This window comes from Gadus chalcogrammus, chromosome 7 (genome assembly GCF_026213295.1).
Source record: "Gadus chalcogrammus isolate NIFS_2021 chromosome 7, NIFS_Gcha_1.0, whole genome shotgun sequence".
In the NCBI taxonomy this organism is placed as follows: Eukaryota; Metazoa; Chordata; class Actinopteri; order Gadiformes; family Gadidae; genus Gadus; species Gadus chalcogrammus.
Window position 1 is genome coordinate 15,807,388 of NC_079418.1, and position 25,091 is coordinate 15,832,478.

The window sequence follows — 25,091 nt, forward strand, 5'->3', positions numbered from 1 at the left end:
ACTATCCATGGGATGAAGTTATCCAGGGGAAGAGGTCGGGACATTGACTGGTCTGTCTTGTCATGAGGATGTTAGGAGATCTATTCGTTTTCGGATGTCTTCAAGATATTATGGAATAGCTGGAGATATGTTTGATAGTTGTTAGAGCATTTCTTTGGGTTCCACAATCTGAACATCAACGGTTCAGGTAAATAATGTTTAATCTGTTAAATTTTTCAATATTCATTTAACTTACACAATGATTTGCCAGTTGGCTAAATTCTTATATGAACTAAAAAAGCAGGGCAATAGATTTACATCTTCTACTGTTTTGTTGTAACTTCTCAGATTAAACAGCACAAATGTTGAGATGTGGTCGTGATTTTAAACAAGCACAGTTTTTAAGACAATCAACCCGAATCCTTTATGAAAATTTACCCTAAACCTAACCCTAACCCTTAAGGACATTAACCCTCACCCCAACAGGAACATGTTGCCACCAGTGAAGAAGGATCGGGTCATTCACCGTCTCCCTAAGGTAAAATACATGCCACACACACACACACACACACACACACACACACACACACACACACACACACACACACACACACACACACACACACACACACACACACACACACACACACACACACACACACACACACACACACACACACACATTTCTTCATATAATAAAATATTAAATAATGTATTTTCTCTGATCGTATGTACGTTGATATTTGTACAGCAATGTACAGCAAACACCACATCAAAAGCCAAGTCAACTGTAAGAGACTCATCAGGTGACTAGGGATGGCCAACATGTAGCCTAAAAACCCATTTAATCATATCCTGCAAGTTTCTCATAATACAAATATTGAAATGTGTCTGCATTGAGTTTAGCTGTTTGACCTCTCCACTTCATCCTTGTTTTTCATTGTTTCAAAGGTCATGTATCTTCCATTGAATACCAACTCACAAACAGCCTTTCTATGTTCTACTTTCTTGGCCACTGGACTTTAGAACGAATGCCTCAAACACATGTGCACACTTTCCCCACCAGCTGTTCTCAGACCAGTTGAGGATAGAGGGACAAAACCATCAACCATTCAGTGGCTAGTTCATGAGCCGTGTGACGGAAGGTAATTTGTGTTCTCTCTCTCTCTCTCTCTCTCTCTCTCTCTCTCTCTCTCTCTCTCTCTCTCTCTCTCTCTCTCTCTCTCTCTCTCTCTCTCTCTCTCTCTCTCTCTCTCTCTCTCTCTCTCTCTCTCTCTCTCTCTCTCTCTCTCTCTCAGTGTTTTAGCCATGCAGCGGCTCTTCACACCAAGGAAGATTTCCATCCAGCAGTCAAGACCTTCTGCCAAACAAACAAAAGCAGTGCAGTGCGGTGAGATCAAGCTGCATACTTTAAACCTGACACACACACACACACACACACACACACACACACACACACACACACACACACACACACACACACACACACACACACACACACACACACACACACACACACACACACACACACACACACACACACACACACACACACACACACACACAAACTGCAAGCAACACGCATGTGTTTAATAGTATCTTCTTCGGGTTATTTTAGCTTCAACATCGCCAAGGTGATTGTAGTGGGAGATGTATCTGTTGGAAAGACTTGTTTCATCAGCAGGTAAATTAACAATCTTCTTATAAAGCTGTCATTTTATCCAATTAAATTTTTTATCCTAATCTGTTCTGTATTATCTAACCTTAACCCGTTCTTGGTTCCCTAACCCTAATGTATCTGTGCCTAACCTTAACCCTAAAGGATCTGTGCCTTACCCTAAGCCTAATGTATCTGTGCCTAACCTTAACCTAAAGGATCTGTGCCTATAACGTTGTACAGTTTGATCAGTGAATGTACTTCTCTCCATCGCCGACATCGGCTGCGTTGTGTGTGTGCTGAGATTGTTTTCCCCTTGACCCTTGATGTTGGCTCAAGGTTCTGCAAGGAGGCCTTCGAGAAGAACTACAAAGCCACGATCGGGGTGGACTTTGAGATGGAGCGCTTTGAGGTGCTCGGGGTCCCCTTCAGCCTGCAGATGTGAGTAGGAGGATCTCCGATTATCTGAATCGCCTTCACACACTCTGATACACAGCTTCATACGGCGAGCAAATGGAAGTTGCGCAAGGAAAAATGCAACCTAATATATTTGCATGAGCCAGAGTCCCTGTGGTCGGACCTCCGCTCTTCTCCTGTTTCCACGGTAACGGGTCGCCTCTGTTCCAGATGGGACACAGCCGGGCAGGAGAGGTTCAAATGCATCGCCTCCACCTATTACAGAGGTGCACAAGGTACGCGGACAGATGAAATGATCCGTCTCTCGACGTTGTAGTGCCCCCCTGTCACAGGATTCTGTCACGTGACTCACGTCTCCATTTCCCTTTCTCCAGCCATCATCGTGGTGTTTGACTTGAGCAGCGTTGAATCGTTAGCCCATGCCAGGTAGGCCCTGTGTCACGTGACTCGGTGAAACACAACCGTAGACTCTTTAGTCAGGTCTACATATCCAATGTGTACCTGTTTATAGCATGTGTGTGTGTGTGTGTGTATCTGTGTGCTTGTGCGTGTGGTCATGTGGTTGTGTGTGTACCTGTATGGGTGCGTGTGTGCATGTGTGTGTATGCGCGTGTGTGTGTTTGTGTGTGTTCAGACAGTGGCTGGAAGACGCCATGAAGGAGAACGATCCGTCCAGCGTGCTGCTGTTCCTCGTGGGCACCAAGAAGGACATGAGCGTGAGTTTCCCCCCCCCCCCCCCCGTAGCCCGAGTCGTCACACAACAGAATCATCACACAATCATGAGGTTCAGACCACAGTGACCACAGCGCCGTCCCTCCACAGTCCGCCGGACAGCAGGAGGACATGGAGCGGGAGGCCGTGAGGCTGTCTGAGGAGCTCAAAGCAGAGTACTGGGCCGTGTCCGCCAAGTCAGGTACACACTGGTCCCCCAGGCCTCCAACAAAACACTCAAAAGCCCCCCCTCCCCCCCGCTGTGCTTTCTGCGTACGAATGGAAAATATATTGGCCTCTATGAGGCAGTTGATTGTATAGCATGCTGATGAGCAATAAGGAAAGTAGGTTGAAATATTGTTTATTGGTTCCACATTAAGTGTTCAAGTATATGTATGAAGGCAGGATGTTATAAAGGATCCCAGACCTGGATCCTAATCTGCTCTGGGTCATCTCCTCGACCATCCTGCTAACATATATTCCATACATGACAAGGACGGATGTTGAGATGTTTCAACAACTGAATGAGTGGAATGAGCTCCCTGGGTTTGTGAAGACACATAAGACTAAGATCTTCCAAACCCAATGTCCATATCTCGGCGAACTGTTGTGTGAGGACCTCTCATCTCTCGGCAGGGGACGGCGTCAAGAACTTCTTCTTCCGCATGGCCTCGCTGACCTTCGAGGCGAACGTTCTGGCGGAGCTGGAGAGAAGCGGCGCCCGACAGAGCAGTGACATCATCAGTGAGTTTAGCACCAACACACGCCATTATCGGGAAGTCAAAGGGTCATATGAAGCTCAATATTGTAAGAATAATCCCTTTTTTCTGTTATTTACACACTAAAATGTACATTTATGAAGAGGGTTTGAATATCTTGTTTCTGATATATTGTTTCTATATATATATTGATATTATGTTTATGCATCTATCAGTTAGAGGAAACATCACTACATTGAATAACACAAAATGTAAATAAAGTAAGATAAGATAAACAAATTCAACCGTTTCTGATTGTAATTTTTGTAAGTATAAAATGTCCTTAATATATATATATACTATATATTTTATGAATACAATAAATACAAAATATACTCTCTCTCTCACTCTCAGAGAGAGAGAGTATATTTTGTATTTATTGTGTTCATAAAATTGCGAGTTGAGCTATTGAAGGCCCCCTCTGAGTTGCTCCTCGTGAGATATCACGACTTGCTTAATGGAGAGCGTTACGTGTTTACAGAACTGACTGAGAGCACAGAGGACAGACACAAACGGCCCAAGAGCAGATGCTGCTGATGACCCCAGCAGGACCACGGATTGGACGGCATCGTGAGGAACTACATGCCTGACTGATGAGCATCAGGAAGCTTGATAGACCCGACCAGCACTTCATTGGGATGCTAGTTTGTGTGTGAGGACGTTGTGTATGTCCAACCAGTAACAGGTCCGATATTTGTGTGTGTCCAACCCGTAACAGGTCAGATATTTGTGAGTGTCCAGCCCGTAACAGGTCAGATAGTTGTGTATGTCCAACCCGTAACAGGTCAGATAGTTGTGTATGTCCAGCTTCACATGGGAAAACCGATATCCATGTGGACAGATTAAAAACAAGGACAATAGCATTCAGTGTGTTGGTGGCACATTCCCATCCATCCAACCGTCGTTCAGAAATGGGACGAGTCCACCCATTGGCCTTTCTGTTGTCCTCCGCTGCTCCTTCTCCTCTGTGTCCTGTCATGTGAGTGCTGCTAATCGGACGCACACACAGACTCCCGTGACCTGTCACACATTCCACCTCCCAGCACTCCGCGCAAATGACACCACAGATGGAGGGACTGTCCGGGGCAGGGCTAACAGGGGACCACACAGTGGTCTTATTGGCCTTCTGCTGTCTGCACCTCAGGCTCATCGGGGAGCTTGATTGTTTGAAACGCCAGCCTCATACATTTCAATGCTAATTTTCTAATCTTTGCACCTGGTTGTGTTCTATGTCACCACGGTTTTCAAATGTGGAGAAATAAAAGATGGATACTTATTCGACTTGAAAGTTTTATTTTTTTTCTAGTGTTCATGAATCTTTGTTAATATTAAATGACCCACATGATTACTTACCTATTGATCGACCCGTGTTGAGAATTGTATGTAATTGAAAAAGGACAGCAAGTTGACCTGCCACTGAGTCTCTCCCGGCATCGTCTGTTAGCCTTCAGTCAGCGGGGCCAGATCCATGCCGTCACTGCTATAGCTGTGTATATACACAATGGTCCTAGCTGGACATCTCTCACCAAGGGCTTTCGAGGTTAGTCTATCAAACTTAAGATGTGTCACCTTAGAATAAGTCCAAGATTTTACATGTGTTGAAGAACCGTATAGCCCTTACGGTCATATACAAGGTCAATTTAGTGTCAAATAAATGTTTTGTTTGTATTGATTCATTTGGAAGTGCAATTAGTAGCACCAATCCTGTGTCTGCTACTCTGAGGCACCACTCATGGGTCTGCTATTCTGAGGTACCAGGGTCCAGGTGGTCTGAGGACAGAGAGCAGCAGAGCCATCCAGAGCCGGTGTTGGTACTACCATGACCGTCGGTCTGCTGAGAATCAAGGTCAGAACCAAAGCCTGAGAACAATAAGAGCAACAAGCCTCAGAGGGGTAGGTAGTAACACTTTTATTAAAGGGTTTGTGTAGAAAGGTCCTCAGCAGTGTTTCAGCCCCAGACATCATTCCTCCTTCACATTTCGTTTCTCTTCAAACCAGAACGGATCGGAGCCTTGGGAAGAAATGCGCAGGTCCTTTAGGTCAAAGTGGATTCAGCTTTTCTCAAAGCAATATTTAAAAATTAACAAGTCAACTAAACGTATAATAGAAGTATAATACGAGGATAATGTAGTAACCCTGATACTAAACCCACGGTCCAATAAAGCCCATCATGATACAACCACAACATTTAGTTTTCTTTGTCCATTGGGTTCCCATCCGGGTCAGAGCGTCGCCCTGGACCTTATCAACACTGGATTCATGACCCTCCCTCCCCCCCCTCGCTCCCATTAAGACCCTGTACTCTACAATGGACAAAATAACATAATTACAACCGAGTAAGGTGTCTTTAGCATGACTGAGGACCAAAAATAGTTCATGTTTGTTTAGGAGGGTAAAACGCCTGCTATTTTGTGGAGAGACCACAACTGAAAAGCAACATTCCATATTATGGGATGTCTCACAGGGATGAGGCTGAAAATAAATGTAGATCCACATTCAGCATCAATAGCACACATTTCAAAAGGTTGTGTTGAGGGTCACACAGGGTGTGACAACACGTTCCCAGACCGAGGGCCAGAAGAACTTCTGGGTGGGCAGCATTTAGCATGGGCTACTGCTCTCATGAAATACTCTGCTAATCTGGCCTTGAAAGAGACCATCAGTTTGAATCAAACAGAAGGCTTTCAACTCGCCGCACTTGATCCTCTTTATTAACTTCAGAGGCAAGCCGTACAAAAACCGTCCTCCAAAAATAATCCACCAATCACAAAGGGTTTAGGATCTTTGAGGGATGTGGCCTGAGGGGTGTCGCCCGAGGGGCGTGGCCTGAGGGATGTGGCCTGAGGGGCGCGGCCTGGAACCGGACCGCCATTCAACAAAAGACAACAAGGCAACAGGGAAACCCTGCAGCTAAGAAAGGGAAGCGCCCCCGCTGCTGGGCGGCCTAGCAGCAGCCCGCCGTCACAGCCATCAGTCACTTCAGCCCGTCTCTCTGGGGCGAGGGATCGACGTTACGAGTAAAATACAGTCCTGACGAAATTAAACAGGCAGCCGGGAGACCGGATAAACAGTTTCTTTTTGAATACAGCCAGACACAACCCCCCGCACACAAACACACAGGAAGTCTGGCCGCTGGACGAACGAGGAGTGGGAGCATGAGGTCGACGAGGAGCAAGGGCCAGGGAGGAGTGTCCGTATGAGGGGAGAGGGTGGAGTTTAAAAAAAAAGAAATGAAGGGGGGGGGGGGGTATGTGAGGCCCCCCTCCCTGCCCTATCGGTCCATCTCGTCCAGGAGGGGCGTGGCGTCGCCGGCGATGGACATGGGCGTGCTCTCGATCATGGGGCTGGGCGAGGGTCGGGGGGTCATGCGCGGCGTCTTCTTCCTCCCCTCCGCCTCCTTCTCCTTCAGCCACTGCTCGGCCATCTTGCCCCAGTCCACGGCCGAGCTGCTGCCCCCGGACCTGCAGGATCACATGGAGGAGGTTAGGCCTGCAGTCACACACACAGACGGGGCCTGGAGGCATGGCGGTGGCGCCCCCTGCTGGCCATACTCTGAGGTTTACAGTCTAACCAGACCTCGACACGAGGAGCACTATTCAGTACCATCCGAGACATCCCCCCCCCCCCCCCCCCCAGAGCCAGTGAACCTTGAGGTTTCCGCGGCGACGTACTTAGGCTGCGGCTGCTGCTGTGGCGTGCGGCCGCGGGACGAGCTGGAGGACGTGGGCGTGCCGGACGCGGGCGGCCCCGGGGCCCCGCTGTGGTGGGCGTGGTGCGAGGAGTGGCCGTGGGACGACTGGGGCGTGGAGCCCGGGTACTGGGGCGTGCCCAGCGCCTGCTGGCTGGGCGTCGTGTACGAGTAACTGGGCGTCATCATGGGCGTCGCCATGGGCTGCTGGGGCGTGGCAAACACCTGAGAGGGGGGGGGGGGAGAAGACAGAGACAGTGAGGTAGAGATAATGGTCCATTTAGATATCATACAAAGCACCAATCATATTGTCCATCTGCGACGGCCTGAAGACTGATTAATACTGAAATTACTTTCTGTCGTCCCCCCCCCCCCCCCCCCCCCCCCCCACATCCTTTCCAACTCAAAGTGTTCCTCTTCAGTATTATTAATGGACAACCTGATTGTGTACTTTTAAAGTGGAACTTTAAACTGTGATCCAAGGGCCGGCCGCCCCCTCCAACATGGACTAGCTCAACCCAACGCCTGTTAGCAGCAGACTACCAGCAGCCCCCCAGGACCAGGCACACGGTCCGGTTAGCAGGGGGCCTCCAGTCTACCCGCTTCCTTCACGGTGGACCCGGGGCGGCACTCACGTGATAGGCCGAGGAGCTGCCCCCTCCGCCGCCGGTGCTGCCCCCGCCGCCGCCCCCGCTGTAGTTGTACTGGCTGGACCCCCACTGGGCCGGCGTGCTGTTGGCGTTCTGGCCCTGTCCCGTCACCGCGGAGATGGCGTTGAACATCTGGGAGGTCATGTTGCGGGGCAGGGAGTTGACCGCTCGCGCCAGGTCTGGACGAGGAGAGGGAGGGTGAGTCCAGACACTTGCACACACTGTGTGCGAAAGTGAAAGTGCGTGCGTGTGTGCCTTATCAACCTGCGATATTGATGTTTGCCGGCGTAGCATTGAGCGATACGGGCGTCCTGGTCCTGCTGCTGTTGCTAGGGGTGATGCCTTGAGGGACAGAGGAGAAGGACAAAGAGTCAAGACGGCGGAGACCCTGGGGGTCCAAGGAGGGGGGGGGGGGGAGGGGGGCGCAGCGGTGGAGACCTACCGGGGATGGGCTCCTGGTAGTGGTCCTTGAACCAGCGGAACAGGCCGTTGACCGAGGTGAACATCTGCGAGCGATAGCGGAAGCCGTCCGGACTGAGGCTCACGTACTCCACCCTGTTGAACGGGAACATCAGCACCGTCAGGAAGGGCACCCACCTCAGGGCACCCACCTCCCCCCCACCTAAGGGCTCCCCCCCACTTAAGGGCTCCCCCTTAAGTGGGGGAGCCCTTCATGTGTTAGCCCCCCTCTCAGCTAACACATGAGGCTAACACATGAGGGACTTCTACAGATCATGTTGTGAAACATGGTGCCCGCTAGATCCCCTCAAAGCCTAGCAAGGGGGCGCCGTTGACTTCATCGTTTCCATTTGGAGAACACAGTCCCAGCCCCGCCCCGGTCAAAGGTCACCTTCTCTGGGGTGAGAGGCTGTGTGCACACAAAGTTCAACAGAAGGTGGGACCGGCCCGGCGGACCCCTGTGGGAGCCCAGAGCTGGCGTGTGTGGTCACCCACCGAGGCTTGCCTCTGGGCTGGTAGCCCAGGATGAACTTCCCGGGCAGGTCCCTGCAGGCCGAGATGAAGTAGGGGATGAAGGTGGGCTTCTCCCTCTTGGTCTTCACCAGCATCTCCTCCATTTTCTGGGACGGCCCCGGGACAGAGGAAGGAAAAACACTAAAGTAAGACTGAAGCAGGGTGAAACAACTCGGAACTCGCTGGCCTCAGGACTCATTACAGCCTTCCTTTATGCGGCTGTGTCTCAACATGGCTTCATGTTTCACTTGGATCCTGATACTCCAATAACAGCAGAAAAGGAAAATTACAATTGGTAAAAATGACTTTGTTGTACGTTTAATTCGTGGTGAGAGCTCACTCCGGCTGAAGAATCCCGGGCAGAATCTTTACCACTAAATGTTATTCTGATTGATATTTAAGTGAAGCCAGGAGAGACGCTTAGAGTGGTTTGGGCTCCTTTGGAGAGACCACCTTTAATCTCAAGAGACTTTCTGATTTAATTTCTTTATTCCTTTATTTAAGCAAGGCCTTTCCCTTGTGTTCCCTCGTCCATAGAAGAGCCAGCCTACCTTCCTGTCTCCGCCGTGGCACTCGTGGAAGTACTTGTGTCCCAGCAGGTCCCTGGCGAACGCCGCCATGGGCTGGATGAAGCGCGCCGTGATCTCATCCAGGTCCTCAAACTCCTGCGGGATCAACCAGAGCCTCAGTCAGGACAAGACAGTCACGAGGAAGGCTTTCAAAAACGCTATTTAAAAATGAAAAAGGAAGACAAGATGGGACTCAGCGACGCGGACCTCGGTGCCGATCCACAGGGTGTGTCCCAGACTGAACACGTTCTCCTTGCCCTCCTCCCGCACGTCAACGTGCTGGTAGATACCCTCCGCCACCTGCAGAACAAACCTGTGTTAAGAACATTGACAGACTGTGGGCTCTATCAGAACAGACTGTGGGCTCTATCAGAACAGACTGTGGGCTCTATCAGAACAGACTGTGGGCTCTATCAGAACAGACTGTGGGCTCTATCAGAACAGACTATTGGCTCTATCAGAACAGACCAATGGCTCTATCAGAACAGACCGTGGGCTCTATCAGAACAGACTGTGGGCTCTATCAGAACAGACTGTGGGCTCTATCAGAACAGACTGTGGGCTCTATCAGAACAGACTGTGGGCTCTATCAGAACAGACTGTGGGCTCTATCAGAACAGACTGTGGGCTCTATCAGAACAGACTGTGGGCTCTATCAGAACAGACTGTGGGCTCGATCAGAACAGACTGTGGGCTCCATCAGAACAGACTGTGGGCTCTATCAGAACAGACTGTGGGCTCCATCAGAACAGACTGTGGGCTCCATCAGAACAGACTGTGGGCTCTATCAGAACAGACTGTGGGCTCCATCAGAACAGACTGTGGGCTCCATCAGAACAGACTGTGGGCTCTATCAGAACAGACTGTGGGCTCTATCAGAACAAACGCACAGGCTGTAAAAATGGTACAACTGCCCCAACCTCTGAATGGAGGGATGGACATTTTAAGTTTTAAAAATGTCTTCAATAGACATATGTTGTAATATTTGTTCTTCATTCAGCTTGAGTAGCGTATGTGCAGTGTCTTCATCCAGGTGTGTTGGAGTACCTTCCAGGTGACCGTGAGGTGGTTCTCCCCCTTGCTGCTGGGCCGGATGACCAGGTCTCCCTGGTCCAGGGACTCCATCATCTTCTCCGCCTGCTTGAAGCTGATGTTGTGGAAGCTTGGGTGGGCGATCACACGCTTGATGTAGGCTGCAGAGAGAGAAATAGGCGTCTCTCCTCATGTCATCCTCCCCCCTCATCCTGCCTCCCGTCTTTCTCTCTCTCCATCCCTCACTCTCATTTCTGCCATTTTCTTTGTGCAATATTAATGAATATAGATATATGACTGTAGGTTTATGTGTGTTGGTAGGCATGTGTCTATGTCCTGGAGCCCAGTGTGTTTCTGTGCGTCTCGGTACTTACGCGTCCTCTGCTGCTTCTTCTTGAGGTCCTCTTCGTGTTTGTGGTCCTCCGTCTCCGTGTCGAAGTCGTAGTAGCTGTCCTTCGGGAGCTTCCACTCGTTGCCCTTGTCCGCAAGGTCGGAGGTGCGGCAGGTCAGGTCCACGCTGAACTTCTCGATGTCGATCTTCATGATGCGGACATGTACCGTCATTCCCACCTGTGGCCATGAGGGGGCAATGGTGGTTAAACTACAGAACGGCCGAAGGCTGAGCTATGTTGTAAGAACATAGTCACCCTATATGCACTTAAGAGACACAAATCAACCAAGGTAACAAGGGGTATTATACGAGTGTGTCTATGAACACCTGTGTGTGTGCGCGCGCGCGCGTGCGTGTGTGTGTGTCTGTCTGTCTCACCGTGACTCTCTCCTCAGGGTGTTTGACCACCTTGTCACTGAGGAACTTTGTGGGGATGAAGCCCTGCACCCCGTTATCCAGACGGCTGCGCACCCCGATGGCCTGGCCCGGACACGAGCCGCTGTCAAAGTGGTTCCACACCTGCATTCAAACAAGCTTTATTAGCACCGTCATTCCGAACAAGCTTTATTAACACCTTCATTCCGAACAAGCTTTATTAACACCTGCATTCAGAACAAGCTTTATTTAACACCTGCATTCAAACAAGCTTTATTAACAGCTAAATTCAGAACAAGCTTTATTGAACACCTACAGTCAAAACAAGCTTTATTAACACCTACATACCCAGAAACCCCCATAAACCCAATATAGCAAACAAACAGGGAAGAGGAAGCAGCATCAACTGATAGTGGTGGAATGGCTCACCTCACTGAGCTCCGGGAAGTTGTCCTGCTGGCAGAAGGGACACTGCCACAGGCCCGTGGCGTCGTTCCTGATGGCCTGGTCGTAACTCTCCCCCTGGGGGCGCCGGTGAGCGATGCCCGTCACACAACTGGTGATCAGTTTACCTGAAGGGAGCGAGAGGTTAACGCGCCCTGAATCAGGACTTTGGGAAAACACAATAGGTTGCGTAAGGTTGTTCGTAGTCTCACAAATGAGACGTCCTCAACTCTGTCAACTTTGCTTCATATTTGTTTGACCCATCATGTGGACGTGAGGATCTGTTATCCAGTAATTTATCATTAAGAGCAACAAAGCAGAGCGCCCAAACCGCGAGAAAAGGCGAGAAAAGCTTCTGTAAAAGTTTCATATGAACACAGTGTTGACTGGCCATATTAGTAATACACTTGTGACAAAAGCCTCATCCTTAGGGAACTTTCTCTTCAGCTACCATATCCGTGTAAAGACAGCCCCGGGTTAACCGGGCCCCTCTGTGCCGTCTCCCCCGGAGGTTCCGACTGCACCCAGGGTAGAGCGGTCGTACCTATGTAGAAGGTCTCTGGCGTCTCCTTGGTGAGCAGGTTGAACACCTCCTCCGTGTTGGGCGCCCTGTATTGAACACGCAGGTCCTTGTAGCGACAGCTGAGCTCGGCGCGGATGTCGTACAGCGTGATGCCCTTGTTACCGTAGCCCTGCGGACACAATGAGAGAACGGTGTGCGTTCCATTAGCCACACAGGCTTTGGGAACGCTAAGCTGTGTGACTCCTCCTCAGGCCGGGGTTGAAGCGGCGGTGTCGACCTGAGGGAGGGGGGGGGGGGAGGGGGGGGCGCCCCACCCACCTGTCTCTCCAGCTCCTCGGCGAAGGCGTCCAGGTCCAGGTCCTTGAGGCGCTCCGGGTTCTCCAGGATCTCCTCCAGGGCTCCGGCCGGGTTGGCGTCCTCCGCAGACTCGTCGTACTCCAGGGCGTCCACCGCCATCTTGCGCGCCCACTCGTACGTCTCGGGGTGGACCCGCGAGCCGTCCAGCACCTCGATGTACGAGTCGGTGCTGCGGGGGAGGGTTAGCGGTAACCCGGGTTAACATTAACACACGGCTCCCAGGTGTCTGGCTAGACCAGCACTGTGCCTGTTCATTTGTGTAAGGAGTAAATAGCCGCAGTAGGAAGGTGACATGGAGCAGGTTTAAAGCAATATGTTGTGAACGGTAGGGTTGCTCTAAAGCAGCACACCTGTCTCCCAGGGAGGCCGTGTCGATCTTGATGAAACCAGCGCAGTTGATGAACACCTTGGGCCCCATGTGACACATGGTCACCAGCTGGGTGCGGTTCTCCAGCCGCGTGTTGTTCTGCTTCAGGATCTGTGCACACACACGCGACACACACACAAAACACAAGGCATTTAGCGTCACCACGCAACACACACCTCTCACACGCGTGGATCAGCCCCCCTGGTGGCGGGGTACCTTGAGGAGTTGGGACCCCTTCCTGGGCCCCAGGCCGCAGACATACTGGACCAGGCTCTGGGTGTAAGGGTGGGAGATGCCCCGGTTCACGTCCACGCCCACCTCGTTCACCCGGTTGATGAACTCACAGTACAGGGCGGTCAGCAGCTCCTCCTTGACCACTTGCTCCTGAGAGAGAGACGGGAGAGACAGACAGAGACACAATGCCTGGTTTAAAACAAGAAGGGCATTGGCAATGAAACTTGGCTGTAGTCAACATCTTAGAATCATCCTCATCAGCACAGCATGACCCAAAACAAATATAATATGGTCACCAAAATGTCTGTTTACCTGCAGGGGGTGCAGTTTGAGGCAGAGGATGTCATCATCACTGCTGCACACCTGCGTGTACTCCACCAGGGGGTCTTGGATCTTGCGGGCGATGGACACGGCCTGTCGCAGTAGGGGGGGGTAGTCCCTGAACTCCGCCTGGGGAGGAGACGGAGATGGTTACAATGAGCCCCGACAGACAGGACCTAGGGCTGCCCAGTAACAGGGAGAGTTAATTATTAACCGATTGCCCACCTGGCACCACGGCAGGCGGCTTCATTAGTTAGCCCGAGTGATCCCTCAGACAGATGGACATGTAGCGCTCTGAACGCAGCTGAGATCTGTAAGGGCACTCACTGCTGCTCTGTTACGCCTTTAACAGGCCTACTCAACCCCATCCAATGTACTTATTTACATTTTTGTAATGTGGTCATTCAGACCTTTCACGGTGAACTAATTGCCGAAGCCAAAAGCCTTGTTTTTGATTAATATGCAATTGAATGTGCAGCCCTAGCACGGAGCTAGACCCACTGCACCCAGTGAATGTGCAGCCCTAGCACGGACCTAGACCCACTGCACCCAGTGAATGTGCAGCCCTAGGAGGGAACACAGACCCACTGCACCCCGAGTGTGTCTGGTTGTTGAGTCCCACGGATATAAAGCAGGAGTGCACCTCTGACTTCTTGCTGTTCATGTACAGGGTGGCCAGCTCGTTGTCCACCAGCTCCACCCCCACCGGGGGGATAGACGACTCCTGCTCCAGCTCGCTGACCGCCTTCTTGATGTCCTCCATGATCATCTGGGCGTCCCTGGAGAGGGGGGGGAAACAAGAGTGCTCAGCACCTTGGACGAACACGGCCGCTTATAGGGAACCAACACACACACACACACAAGGGAATCCATATTCACCGGTTCTCCCCTCCCACCGCCACAACGTGAGGCTTCTTGGACTTCAGAAACTTCTTGAGGTTCTCGATGTCCTTCGCCTGAGGACCAATCACATACATGAGTTAGAAGCCAAAGAAAGCCAACCGAAGACTCTCGCCAGTTTGTTCATATCAACTCAGACGGAAGTAGCTCCACAGATAAGATGCAGTTTCAGGTATCAACCAAGGGGAAACACCGTGACTAGGGTGGGTCAGGAAGTCTCAGCGCCAAGGGGCTTGTACCTTCTTCTCTCGTTCATCTTCCCGGAAAGCGTTCCTTCTGGACATGAAGTAGGGCAAGCGCAGGAAGTCCACCACCTCTCCTTCTCCGTTGATCAGCGCGCAGAAGACTGGCGTGTCTCTGAAATACACAATACCAAGGCGTCTTAGACACCATCATGCAGACAACCACTGCCATTTTAAGCGGCGTTCACACAAAGATTGAAGGCGAGGCACTAGTACATGAAGTCAATGCAAAGACGAAAATTTTACACCGGAAAAACCGTTGTTGTGAATTGATGAACGGAGAGAACCGTTGGCGTTCACAAGAGTTAAGCCCCTCCTCCTCCAACGATATTCATGCCTATAATGGCAACTTCCAAACACTTGTTTGAGTGTTTTGAAGTTGCATCATCAAACTTTTGCACATGGGTAGAACTTTTGTTTCGCTTTTGGTTTGAACGCACAGTAATACCATGTTATTAGAATAACCTTATGTTCAGGGTGCTCATTGGATTACCAAAATGATCTCAGTGAAAATCATTCTAATAGATTTGTCACTGGTCAATGGAATGATAAGCAAACAAGATTAAAAACCTACCACTAATACACTTGACCTCAGACCTTGTTTCCTTGCTCGATTTGAACGGTGGACAACACCCTCATCATGAACTCTGAGCTTTAGGGTACGGCGGCAGCGGGCAGAGCAGCGGCACCTACCTGCTGGGAGCGTAGGCCACGCCCAGCACGCGGATGCCTTTCCCCTGGTTGTCGTCCATCAGGTCGTCATCGTCCTCCTCCACCTGCTGGTCCGGCCGGTAGGGGGACACCTTCAGCCAGTTGTAGAGACGCCTGCAGCAAGACTGGGAGGACAGACGGACAGGTTGCACAGTGGGTATACTGCAGGGTGATGTGTTGATCGATAGTAAGTAAAAGTTAAGTTAGTAAGAGCAATAAACTAGTGGTATGTTCTGTGCTCCATAAGAAACTCTAACTAAAGAATTCAGCTCAACAATAATGTTCAGTCCAGAGTGAAACAGCCCTTATTTAAGACATGTAATTTAAAAGGTATATATATTTATATATATGACAAATAAAACATGACTCAACAATTGCTGCTGTTCTCTGGATTGCGGTCTCTGAGGTGGGTGATGACATCGCGTCCCATTACCCTGACGATGTTCTCCTTGGCTTCGGCGATCAGCTTGCTCTTCAGCTCCTTGGCCATCTGGGGATACAGGAACTGGGTGAGGGACCTCTCGATGGCCAGCGTCCGCTGCCTGTTCCACTCCTGCACCTGGTGGCTGAACTCGTCCCTGTAGTAGAACTGCTTGATCTCCTCAAAGTAGGCCTGGTCCCCAGCAAACCTGGGGTGAAGGGAACCAAAGGGAGAACCGGTCAGGGCTCGGAGATCATCGCCTCAATGATAAAGACAAAGATGAGAGAGTCCTACGTCAATAAACAGGCCAAGGTTCTGGCCTACTGGGACCCTGAGGTCTGCAGGGCGCTCTTCACGTGACCGTACCCCTTGATGCCCATCAGGTCGATACAGATCTCTATGGTGAGCAGCCCCTCCTCCTCCGCCAGACACATCTTGAGGAACTGTTCCCCGTTGAGCTCCTTCACCGGCTTGTTCTTCAGGTACTTGAAGGAGTAGCCGAAGTGGGCCTCGTCCACTTCCTGTTCCCGAGGCAGGAGAGGGGAGGGGTGTGAGTGGGGAGGTGGGCATGGCATCATCTCTAACACGTGCATACATATGCATATCGGTATGCTTAACTTAATGATGATACAAGTAAAACTACTTCATTATAGAAATGTGAAAGACCACAGCTTTAGGTAGCATCCCGTAGGAATGTGTCCTCGTGCTGGCGTACCTTTTTGCCCTTCTTGGTGGGTTTGATGTTGACCTTGGCCCGCTCCTGGAAGGTCTGCCTGAGCACGTGTCTCACCAGGGGTTCCCGGGCCAGCTGCATGGCCACCATGTAGCGGGTCCCCTCCAGGACTGCCTCCGGGGTGCTAAACTGACTGGAGGTGGAGAGGGCCTTCCTTTAGACTGGGGGCCGCGTTGACCAAAGGCAGGACGTGTACGTGTGGTGGTGGTGTTGTTGTGGGTCTTGAGCGGCTGATTACACAGCTCATTAAGCTTTAATTAAGTTTCAAATGTGCAGCACGTTAAGATACTCCTCAAAATACGATAGACTTCATATCTGTATCATGCTATCATCATATAACAATATAGATAGTCCTTCAGACAGTATTACCAATGATATAGCCAAATAGTGTTGGCTTGATTTCCCCTCCTTTGATACATTTCAGTTTTCATCGATAATTGGTCATGGGTGATGGATAATGAAGAGAAAGGAACGTATGGATGGTGGTTCCTCTGGATGAGGTCTCTGGGGGTCTTGCCTGCAGACGTAGTCCTTGGCCAACTCCATGGGCTCTGCAGGGAACTGCTCCGTCTCGTGCCGCTGGTAGCTGTCCCTCAGATTCTCCCCAAACTGCTCTGGAGTCAGTCCAAACTTCTTGGCCAACCCGTCTGCAGAAAAGAGGAAAGTTAAGTGTTAGTAACCACGGTAGTCTTGGAGAGTCTAGGCGACCACCATGTCACGCCACAGGATAGTAGTAGTCTACCGTGTGGTAATTATGGCTATAGGTATAATGGGGTAAATGCTTTCCTCACCCAGCCATGTACCTGTCAAACTAACTGCTTATGTACACTCCTACGGGTTGAAACCGAGTGAAAAGAACATGGCCGCAGCGTCCATGTGTCAAAAAAACAGTTGTTTGTTGACACACGACCATAATGGTCAGTAGGTTTAACTGGAGATCTTGTGAGATCCGGCACATTGAGGCAGGGAATTGAATATCTGCCTCACAGGAGCGTCTGGCCGCATTCGCACTTAATCCTTAACTGAAAGAGAACAAACGGGACCTTTGGAAATACTTGAAATTAGGCCGAACTAGCCACCAAGATCATGAAGGGGGTCAAATGTAGTTGCTTTGTATTTCGAGAATATAATGACATTTTCATGTCCATTTCCAACAGCTCATAGCTGCTGCTTGGTTGATTAGGGCGTCCAAACTGTAGACTTCAAGGCCTGGGTTGGATCTGTCTTCTAGTGGACCTCGATTCCAGAGGAGACTCACCGAGGCCCACGCCCTGACATATGGTGTACATGTCTCTACGGGACGCCAGCTTCAGATCCGGTCCTTTCTGGGTCTCGTCGTCTTCCTCCACCTCCACCTCCTCTTCCTCGCCTGGGGAAATAGGAGGCAGAAGAGTTGGTAACGGTCACTTCCAGAAACATGGCTCTCATTTCTTCATACATGCACGTGTCATCTTGTACAAGGAGGCCTGCTGACCAGAGAATCATTTAACTAAACATGCAATCTCCACCAGCTCCTGGTCCTCAGGTTAGAGGCCTGCGCATACATGTCTAATATATACAACATTAGACGCTGGGAGAAGAAGAAACAAAAACGTCCTCCGATGAGACAATGAGAAGCTCAAGTGATAACATTCTGATATTAAACCAATGGTGAGAGGCAGAGCGTGTGTCATGTTGATCTTTACTGTTCTCTATAATTCAGCCCTGCTTCAAAAGCGCTCTGAGCGGAACACTCTTTAAGGGACTGTTCCGGTGTGACCCGTTTCCTGCCATGCGTAGCGCTAGGACTGCCTCAGTGTAAGCTACACTGTGTTGGCATGCCGACACTCCTGTTGCCATGGCGGCGATAGCAGTGGGGTGGGATTGGCGCGCGGCCCAGCGCCTCACCGTCCTCGTTCACTTCAATGATCTTCTTCATCTTCTTCTTCCTCTTGCTCACTTTGGCGGCGTTCTGCATCTTGGGGACGTCTCGGCCGTAATAGAGCAGGAAGTGGTTGTACACGTCGTTCAGCTCGTCCAACGACTGGACATCTTTCAGCCTGCAGACAGGGGGGGGGGAATTGTTAAAACCTGACCTCACCCTAACCCTCCACAGCATCAACATGGAAGACACAGCTGAACTCAACCACTGGGGCCGAAAATAGAGGATTGAAAGGGATGCACCGATTCCACTATTTACATTTAGGTCAAGTACAGAAACATGGTGTTATACAATAAGTGTCCGAGAAGCTAAACGTTCTTTCGGACACCGCAGTAAACCGCTGCCCAGACAGGGCTCCATACGAGAGATTTTAAGAGTACATGAGCACGGTAGCTGCCCCGAGTCTAAACAATTGTGTAGAATAATAATAAGCATTTCCCCATGTCATTGTGAATTAAAAATGTAAATTGACACCAACCAACCCAGATGAGGGATGGCAGGACGCTCACTCTCTATACCTGACGGCAGGACGCTCACTCTATACCTGACGGCAGGACGCTCACTCTCTATACCTGACGGCAGGACGCTCACTCTCTATACCTGACGGCAGGACGCTCACTCTCTATACCTGACGGCAGGACGCTCACTCTCTATACCTGACGGCAGGACGCTCACTCTCTATACCTGACGGCAGGACGCTCACTCTCTATACCTGACGGCAGGACGCTCACTCTCTATACCTGACGGCAGGACGCTCACTCTCTATACCTGACGGCAGGACGCTCACTCTATATACCTGACGGCAGGACGCTCACTCTCTATACCTGACGGCAGGATGCCTACCTCTCTATACCTGACGGCAGGACGCTCACACTCTTTACCTGACGGCAGGACGCCTACCTCTCTATACCTGACGGCAGGACGCTCACTCTTTACCTGACGGCAGGACGCTCACTCTTTACCTGACGGCAGGACGCTCACTCTTTACCTGACGGCAGGACGCTCACTCTTTACCTGACGGCAGGACGCTCACTCTCTATACCTGACGGCAGGACGCTCACTCTTTACCTGACGGCAGGACGCTCACTCTTTACCTGACGGCAGGACGCTCACTCTTTACCTGACGGCAGGACGCTCACTCTTTACCTGACGGCAGGACGCTCACTCTCTATACCTGACGGCAGGACGCTCACTCTCTATACCTGACGGCAGGACGCTCACTCTCTATACCTGATGGCAGGACGCTCACTCTCTATACCTGACGGCAGGACGCTCACTCTATATACCTGACGGCAGGACGCTCACTCTCTATACCTGACGGCAGGATGCCTACCTCTCTATACCGGATGGCAGGATGCCTACCTCTCTATACCTGATGGCAGGACGCTCACTCTCTATACCTGACGGCAGGATGCCTACCTCTCTATAATGGATGGCAGGATGCCTACCTCTCTATACCGGATGGCAGGATGCCTACCTCTCTATACCTGATGGCAGGACGCCTACCTCTCTATAATGGATGACAGGATGCCTACCTCTCTATACCGGATGGCAGGATGCCTACCTCTCTATACCGGATGACAGGATGCCTACCTCTCTATAATGGATGACAGGATGCCTACCTCTCGATAACGGATGGACTCCTACCTCTCTATGTCTGCCGTGTCCAGGGGGCGGATGCCATCAGCCAGGGGTTTGTCCGGGTCGGCGGAGATCTGCTCGTACTGGTACGACTGCATCCTCCGGAACAGGCGGGTCAGGTTCTGCTTCCGCATCTTCAGCTGTGTCCACTAGGGGTCAAAGGGCACGTCATTGAGCAGCCAGGTTCAATCGGTGGCAAACAAACACATTGCTGGTCGTATGATTGGTATCTGGTCATGTCGGGATCACGTACCTTCTCGTCCCACTGCCACACCTTCCACAGGTCGTTGATGTTCAGCTCCGGCTCCACATACTCCTTCCTGTAGAACGCGATGAAGGGAACCTAGAAGCAGAGAATCAGTCTCATGACGCGTCCGGATAAGACACGTGGCACACAGGCCTGCGGGGCGAGAGTCTGTACCTCAAAGTGCTGGTTCCTCATGAAGTTCAGGGCCTCCTTGATCTTGGCGATGGTGCTGGGACCTTTCCTGCTGAAGTTTGTGGTTGTCCCCCTGTCGAGGTAGTCTGTGCTCTCCTACATCAACAGAGCATTGAGACATATTATAGACTTTTAGTTGGGAAGCCAGTAGGGGGCAGTGAGGGGGAGACAGTTGGGGGATGGTCGGGCAGTGAGGAGTTCCTACCTGCATGGAGATGGTCAGGGTGGAGAATCCGTGTCTGAAGATCCACTCGGCTTCCTCTTCTAGCTCCTCGTCCTCGGCCGGTTTGATGGGGATGGATCTCAGCTGAGAGCAGAGGATAAGAGGTCAAAAGGAGGGCAAACCTTCAGCCCTAGTATGGCTGTGACTCTAGAATAAAGCTGATGTTCCAAGGCTCCTCCTATACTTCTACATGCAAGCTATCCAATACGTCCTGACAACATCGAAGTATCTAATGTCTGAACTCCCCCCCCCACACACACACCTGGAACCTCTCGGGCATGTCTGTGGAGCGGATCTCGTTGTCCTGGTCCGTCATGTGGCTGCTCTCCAGCTCACTAGGCTCGTACAGTTCGAAGATGCTCTTCCTCCCGTGCATCCGCTTGGGCTGCCTCTTGTCCGTGTCCTCCTCTTCCTCGTCGCCCTGCTCGTACGCGTCCGCATCGAAGTCGGCAAAGTCAAAGTCGCCACCGAAGATCTCCTGGGCTTCCTGGAGGGCGCTGTGGGGTCACAGGAAAGAGGCTCAATCAAGTGCTTTGATGTGTTCACAATGTGGCTGTAGTTTTGACATTAACTCGCAGTATTTCAGTGACAAGCACTCGATAATTTGCACTTAAGGAGAATGGAGGAACTATCATTAGCAGAGTTTGAACGAGGCTGCCCGACGCTCATCGTTACATGCAGCTGAAGGGCCTAATGTACAGATCCTTACTGTGCTCAAATTTAGTGCAGAACTTGAATTATCCTTTTCTACCAGAATGTTAATTCTACTCCACTATTAAATAAATGAAACACATACTTTGGTACACAGAATAGTGTTTTTGCGTCACATGCTCACGTCAGTAGCCTATACAATTGTGATACAATTGCAATTAAACTCAAAGGGGTGTGACTTAAGTGGAACCTCGCTGAGTAGTGTTTTGAGATATCTTTATCTTGAGCTATATCTATCTATCTAAATCTCGACTTACTGACTGGGTCAGTGCTCATCAATACTACGGTGGGTAATTATCCAGCCCCGGGCACGTTTAATACCGGTACCCATCCCTACTATCGAAGATTCAAAGCTTGAAATGATGTAATCGGTGCCATGGCTAATTGCGTTACTGTAATGCTAACCTGTAGGCTATATCATGGCGTCATATTGGATATGGATATTAATACGCCGATAGGTTGTCCAGGCCCAGACTGGAATACTTTTAACTGATCAGAATTAATTAACGCTTCTGATGAAGAGGTTTAAGTAGGCTGTATTTTACTTGCATTGGCAGCTTCAAAGCACACGAACACCAGTAACGTGCTAATAACTGCAGTACTTACGCATCCGTGAAGCCAGAATATTTTTTGCCCCTCTTAGAAGTGATGGGCTGGCCGTCGTCATCCACTATGAAATCGTCAATGTCTGTGGCATGGGACGGTGAAAGAGGCTTTAGTGCATTGGGATCAACACATGAAATCATTCTCTAGCGCGCTTGTTCTCGTTCAGGACATTCTACTAAACCATCTCTAGAGAGACTGTGTCTTCACCTGACTCCTCATCCTCTCCCTCTTCGTCCTCATGACGCTGAATAGGTACGTCCACCGTCTCCCCTTCCTCGAGGTCGCCGTCGGCGTCCCCCGTGAAGATCTCGTCGGCGATGAGGTCCTTCCCGTCGTCGTCCTCATCGTCGTCCTCCATCGTCTTGACGCGCTCATACTTCTTTTTCTGTGGAGAACGGTGTCTGGTGAGACACTGGACGCCGGGCCGCCAGGGAAGACAGCGATAGAGATGTAACGCAGCAAGACCAAAGCAATCCAGCTCCTTACCCTTCTTTTCACTTTGACTCCTAAATTCTCCTCAATGAGGTCAAGGTCGTCGTCGTCCAGATAGTCATCAAAGCCTGTGTGGAGAAAGATGAGCAATTCGATCCAAAATCCATCAGTATTACAGTCCGAGATGAGACTCTGACTAGGCATGTCCTCATAATTAAGTCTATATGCTGTTCAGTAGATGTATGAAAGGGGTGCGCTACATGGCTATCTGCAGTGATGGCGTTTGTTTGCTATAAAACACCAATGGAACCATAAAGCTATGTGACCGTTATTTCTTGCAAACAAATGAGCATCAACTGCAAAATGTAAGCTGGGATCACTCCGATTCAGCAGCATGGCAGAAATGGGTTGGAGAGAAGTGCTTCACAGTTCTAGCATGAATCAGCAATGGATGAGTCCATCACCAAACAGATGGCCAGTTGCTGCTATTCTAGGACCTTATTTTAACCTGATGACAGTGACTTTCAACACCTCTTATATTTAGCATATTAAGGCTTTTTAACTATGTTTTATTGAAACAGGTTAACAGATACCGATGACTTTATGGATCCCACAGAATTGTTTTGCTTTCAGCTGCTCAGCTTAAACGAGAAACATCAACGTTCAAAGAATAGCATAAACTTAACCAGCAACTATAAATAAATTATGCCAATTATTTAACCAACAGCAGAATTTTGTCAGTAAGTGATTAGGTATATTGCAGACATATAAACACGCCATCTTGATATGATGAATCTTAGATAAATAGTGAAATGGCTGAGATAAAAGGGATAAAAGTCTAATTGCCAGTACAGAGTTCAGAATGATTCACTCGCTTCCAATGGTATTCTTAACAACAAGGTTATCATTCCATTTCTTGCAAAAAATCTTTCCTTATTTTAGACAGCTAAGAAATGTACAAAAACTGTTGAGGGATGAGTTAAACCCATAGAGCCTGCCATGACCCTTTGCCCCACAAAGATCAGACTTACTGCGCTTCTTGCGTCGATGTTTGACTTCCTCGTCCGAATCACTGCCTGCTCCACTCTTGCTCCCTGCTTCCTCCTCCTCCTCATCGTCTCCATCGTCGATGAGTCCTCTTAAATTCCCCCTTTCATCCTGATCTTCAGTGTTCTCCTCTTCCTCCTCATCTGGTGGGTAAAAGGCATGAATTAGATCACTCTCCATCAGACACTTACACGTGTGCCCACTAAGTAATATCAGAAGACCTTACCATCATCTTCCAGAAACCTCTGGGTCTTTTTGGGTTTGAGATCTTTTTCTTCCAACTCCTCCTCTGACTCTTCAGCTTCACTCTCAATGAAGTCTGACATACTTTGGACCTTTGCCCTGTGGATGGAATAAATAAAACGTCCTCTGTCAGTGTCATTTATCAAGAGCACTACAATTAGTGCAATGGAAAGCTTGCTCTTTGGTCTCCGCAGACCTTGTGGAGGCCAGCAGGCAAAAGGTGGAAATACATGCTCCATTACTTCACTTCCAGTGTACAGAGAATATCAAAGACTTAGAATAGCATACATTTTACGATAGTAAAGAACAAGGAGTACATTCCATACAAAAACAGAGTGGGACTAAAACTAAATATTGTGTCAAGTTGAACCAAGAGACACCGAAGCAGAGCGTAAACCTGATGTTGAGGCATGAAATCACCTGCATGCATATATCCCAGAGAGACGGCGTGATAATAATTAGCAGAATTACCAACCAAATGGCATAAACAACACATTAGTGTTATGATACATCGAGTTACAAAACTACCATTAGCTTAGCTTATTAGCAATAGCGTGTCAACAGTTTGCCTGCCTTGTAAGCCATACAACACTTTCCTTGCTATGTCACTAGATTAGAGCCACGGTGTATATAACAAGTATACAGTCACAATCCTATTCAGTCAAATCAACTAATCGACTAAAACCCGACATATTAGTGAACTATATATTGGATCAAAAGTCAACAAGGCCTTGAAACGAGCTTGAGACCACAGCAGCGCGGTTGTTAGCATTTTAGCCTAGCCTGGAGGCACAACATGTTAGCCTAACCTGGAGGAACAACATGTTAGCCTAGCCTGGAAGAACAATATGCAAGCCTAGCCTGGAGGAACAACATGTTAGCCTAGCCTGGAGGAACAACACGTTAGCCTAGCCTGGAAGAACATGATAGCCTAGCCTGGAAGAACAACATGTTAGCCTAGCATAACATCGATCGGCTGCTAGTCTCCAACGCAGTGTGGGGTTGGAAATTAACTTACTTTTCGTTTTGTTAGTATATTCCGACAATTTTTATGGAGCATTCGCTTAATGCTTTAACTTTAAAATGGCGTGAAGACAACCGGGATGCAGGTGAAGACATTCAGCTCTCTGAGGACAACAAAGCCCCCCTGCTGGACGGCCGGGGCGGTGACACCTTCTAGTCCAATATTAAATTACTTAAATTCCGAGAATTGTCTTCGTAATATCTTGATAAATGTAATGTATATATTAGTTATGTAAATATTTTGTCACATGAGCGCTATTACAAAGATATTAATTGTGGTAAACATGTGAACACAAATTGAGTGTACTAGCCTCCTGCAGTGGTTCTCTCAAGCCAGGAGGGGGCGAGACCAT

At 49.7% G+C, this 25,091-nt stretch overlaps 2 protein-coding genes across 3 annotated transcripts; one reads left to right on the plus strand and one right to left on the minus strand.

The window, feature by feature from the left end:
• The first annotated feature begins 31 nt into the window (after positions 1-31).
• Positions 32-4,801, plus strand: rab34b (RAB34, member RAS oncogene family b). The gene is made up of 11 exons (XM_056593999.1): positions 32-187; positions 466-517; positions 1,278-1,369; positions 1,598-1,663; positions 1,976-2,077; positions 2,264-2,328; positions 2,428-2,479; positions 2,688-2,769; positions 2,876-2,966; positions 3,401-3,508; positions 4,004-4,801. The coding sequence occupies exons 2-11, from the start codon at positions 470-472 to the stop codon at positions 4,057-4,059; spliced, it is 762 nt and encodes a 253-aa protein (XP_056449974.1). The 5' UTR covers positions 32-187; positions 466-469; the 3' UTR covers positions 4,060-4,801.
• Positions 4,802-5,156: 355 nt separating this feature from the next.
• supt6h (SPT6 homolog, histone chaperone and transcription elongation factor) lies at positions 5,157-25,055 on the minus strand. Of its 2 annotated transcripts, none has more exons than XM_056593997.1 (38): positions 24,734-25,055; positions 23,699-23,814; positions 23,457-23,615; positions 22,480-22,553; positions 22,201-22,378; positions 21,994-22,075; positions 20,939-21,173; positions 20,659-20,760; positions 20,436-20,549; positions 20,268-20,357; positions 20,021-20,163; positions 18,340-18,491; positions 17,711-17,821; positions 16,976-17,099; positions 16,435-16,591; positions 16,086-16,240; positions 15,732-15,927; positions 15,281-15,423; positions 14,585-14,702; positions 14,325-14,401; positions 14,089-14,224; positions 13,437-13,574; positions 13,107-13,274; positions 12,874-13,001; positions 12,485-12,692; positions 12,188-12,335; positions 11,629-11,771; positions 11,203-11,343; positions 10,808-11,003; positions 10,449-10,594; positions 9,609-9,701; positions 9,384-9,497; positions 8,815-8,939; positions 8,303-8,415; positions 8,125-8,202; positions 7,846-8,039; positions 7,194-7,435; positions 5,157-6,983 (listed from the first exon to the last, which is right to left on the minus strand). In XM_056593997.1, the coding sequence occupies exons 2-38, from the start codon at positions 23,796-23,798 to the stop codon at positions 6,794-6,796; spliced, it is 5,211 nt and encodes a 1,736-aa protein (XP_056449972.1). In that variant the 5' UTR covers positions 23,799-23,814; positions 24,734-25,055; the 3' UTR covers positions 5,157-6,793. The 2 variants fall into 2 exon arrangements, with proteins under 2 accessions (XP_056449972.1, XP_056449973.1); XM_056593998.1 differs by lacking the exon at positions 24,734-25,055 and adding an exon at positions 24,136-24,727.
• Positions 25,056-25,091: the final 36 nt, after the last annotated feature.

What these genes read in the sequence shown, in the direction of transcription:
- rab34b (XM_056593999.1), top strand. Translation starts at nt 470, where the DNA reads ATGTTGCCACCAGTGAAGAAGGATCGGGTCATTCACCGTCTCCCTAAG. An exon ending in AAGACTTGTTTCATCAGCAG is followed by an intron (nt 1,664 to 1,975) that starts GTAAATTAACAA and finishes TGTTGGCTCAAG; the next exon opens with GTTCTGCAAGGAGGCCTTCG. An exon ending in GAATCGTTAGCCCATGCCAG is followed by an intron (nt 2,480 to 2,687) that starts GTAGGCCCTGTG and finishes GTGTGTGTTCAG; the next exon opens with ACAGTGGCTGGAAGACGCCA.
- supt6h (XM_056593997.1), bottom strand. Translation starts at nt 23,798, where the DNA reads ATGTCAGACTTCATTGAGAGTGAAGCTGAAGAGTCAGAGGAGGAGTTG. An exon ending in TGTGGCAGTGGGACGAGAAG is followed by an intron (nt 20,164 to 20,267) that starts GTACGTGATCCC and finishes TTTGACCCCTAG; the next exon opens with TGGACACAGCTGAAGATGCG. An exon ending in CCAAGGAGAACATCGTCAGG is followed by an intron (nt 15,424 to 15,731) that starts GTAATGGGACGC and finishes CTGTCCTCCCAG; the next exon opens with TCTTGCTGCAGGCGTCTCTA.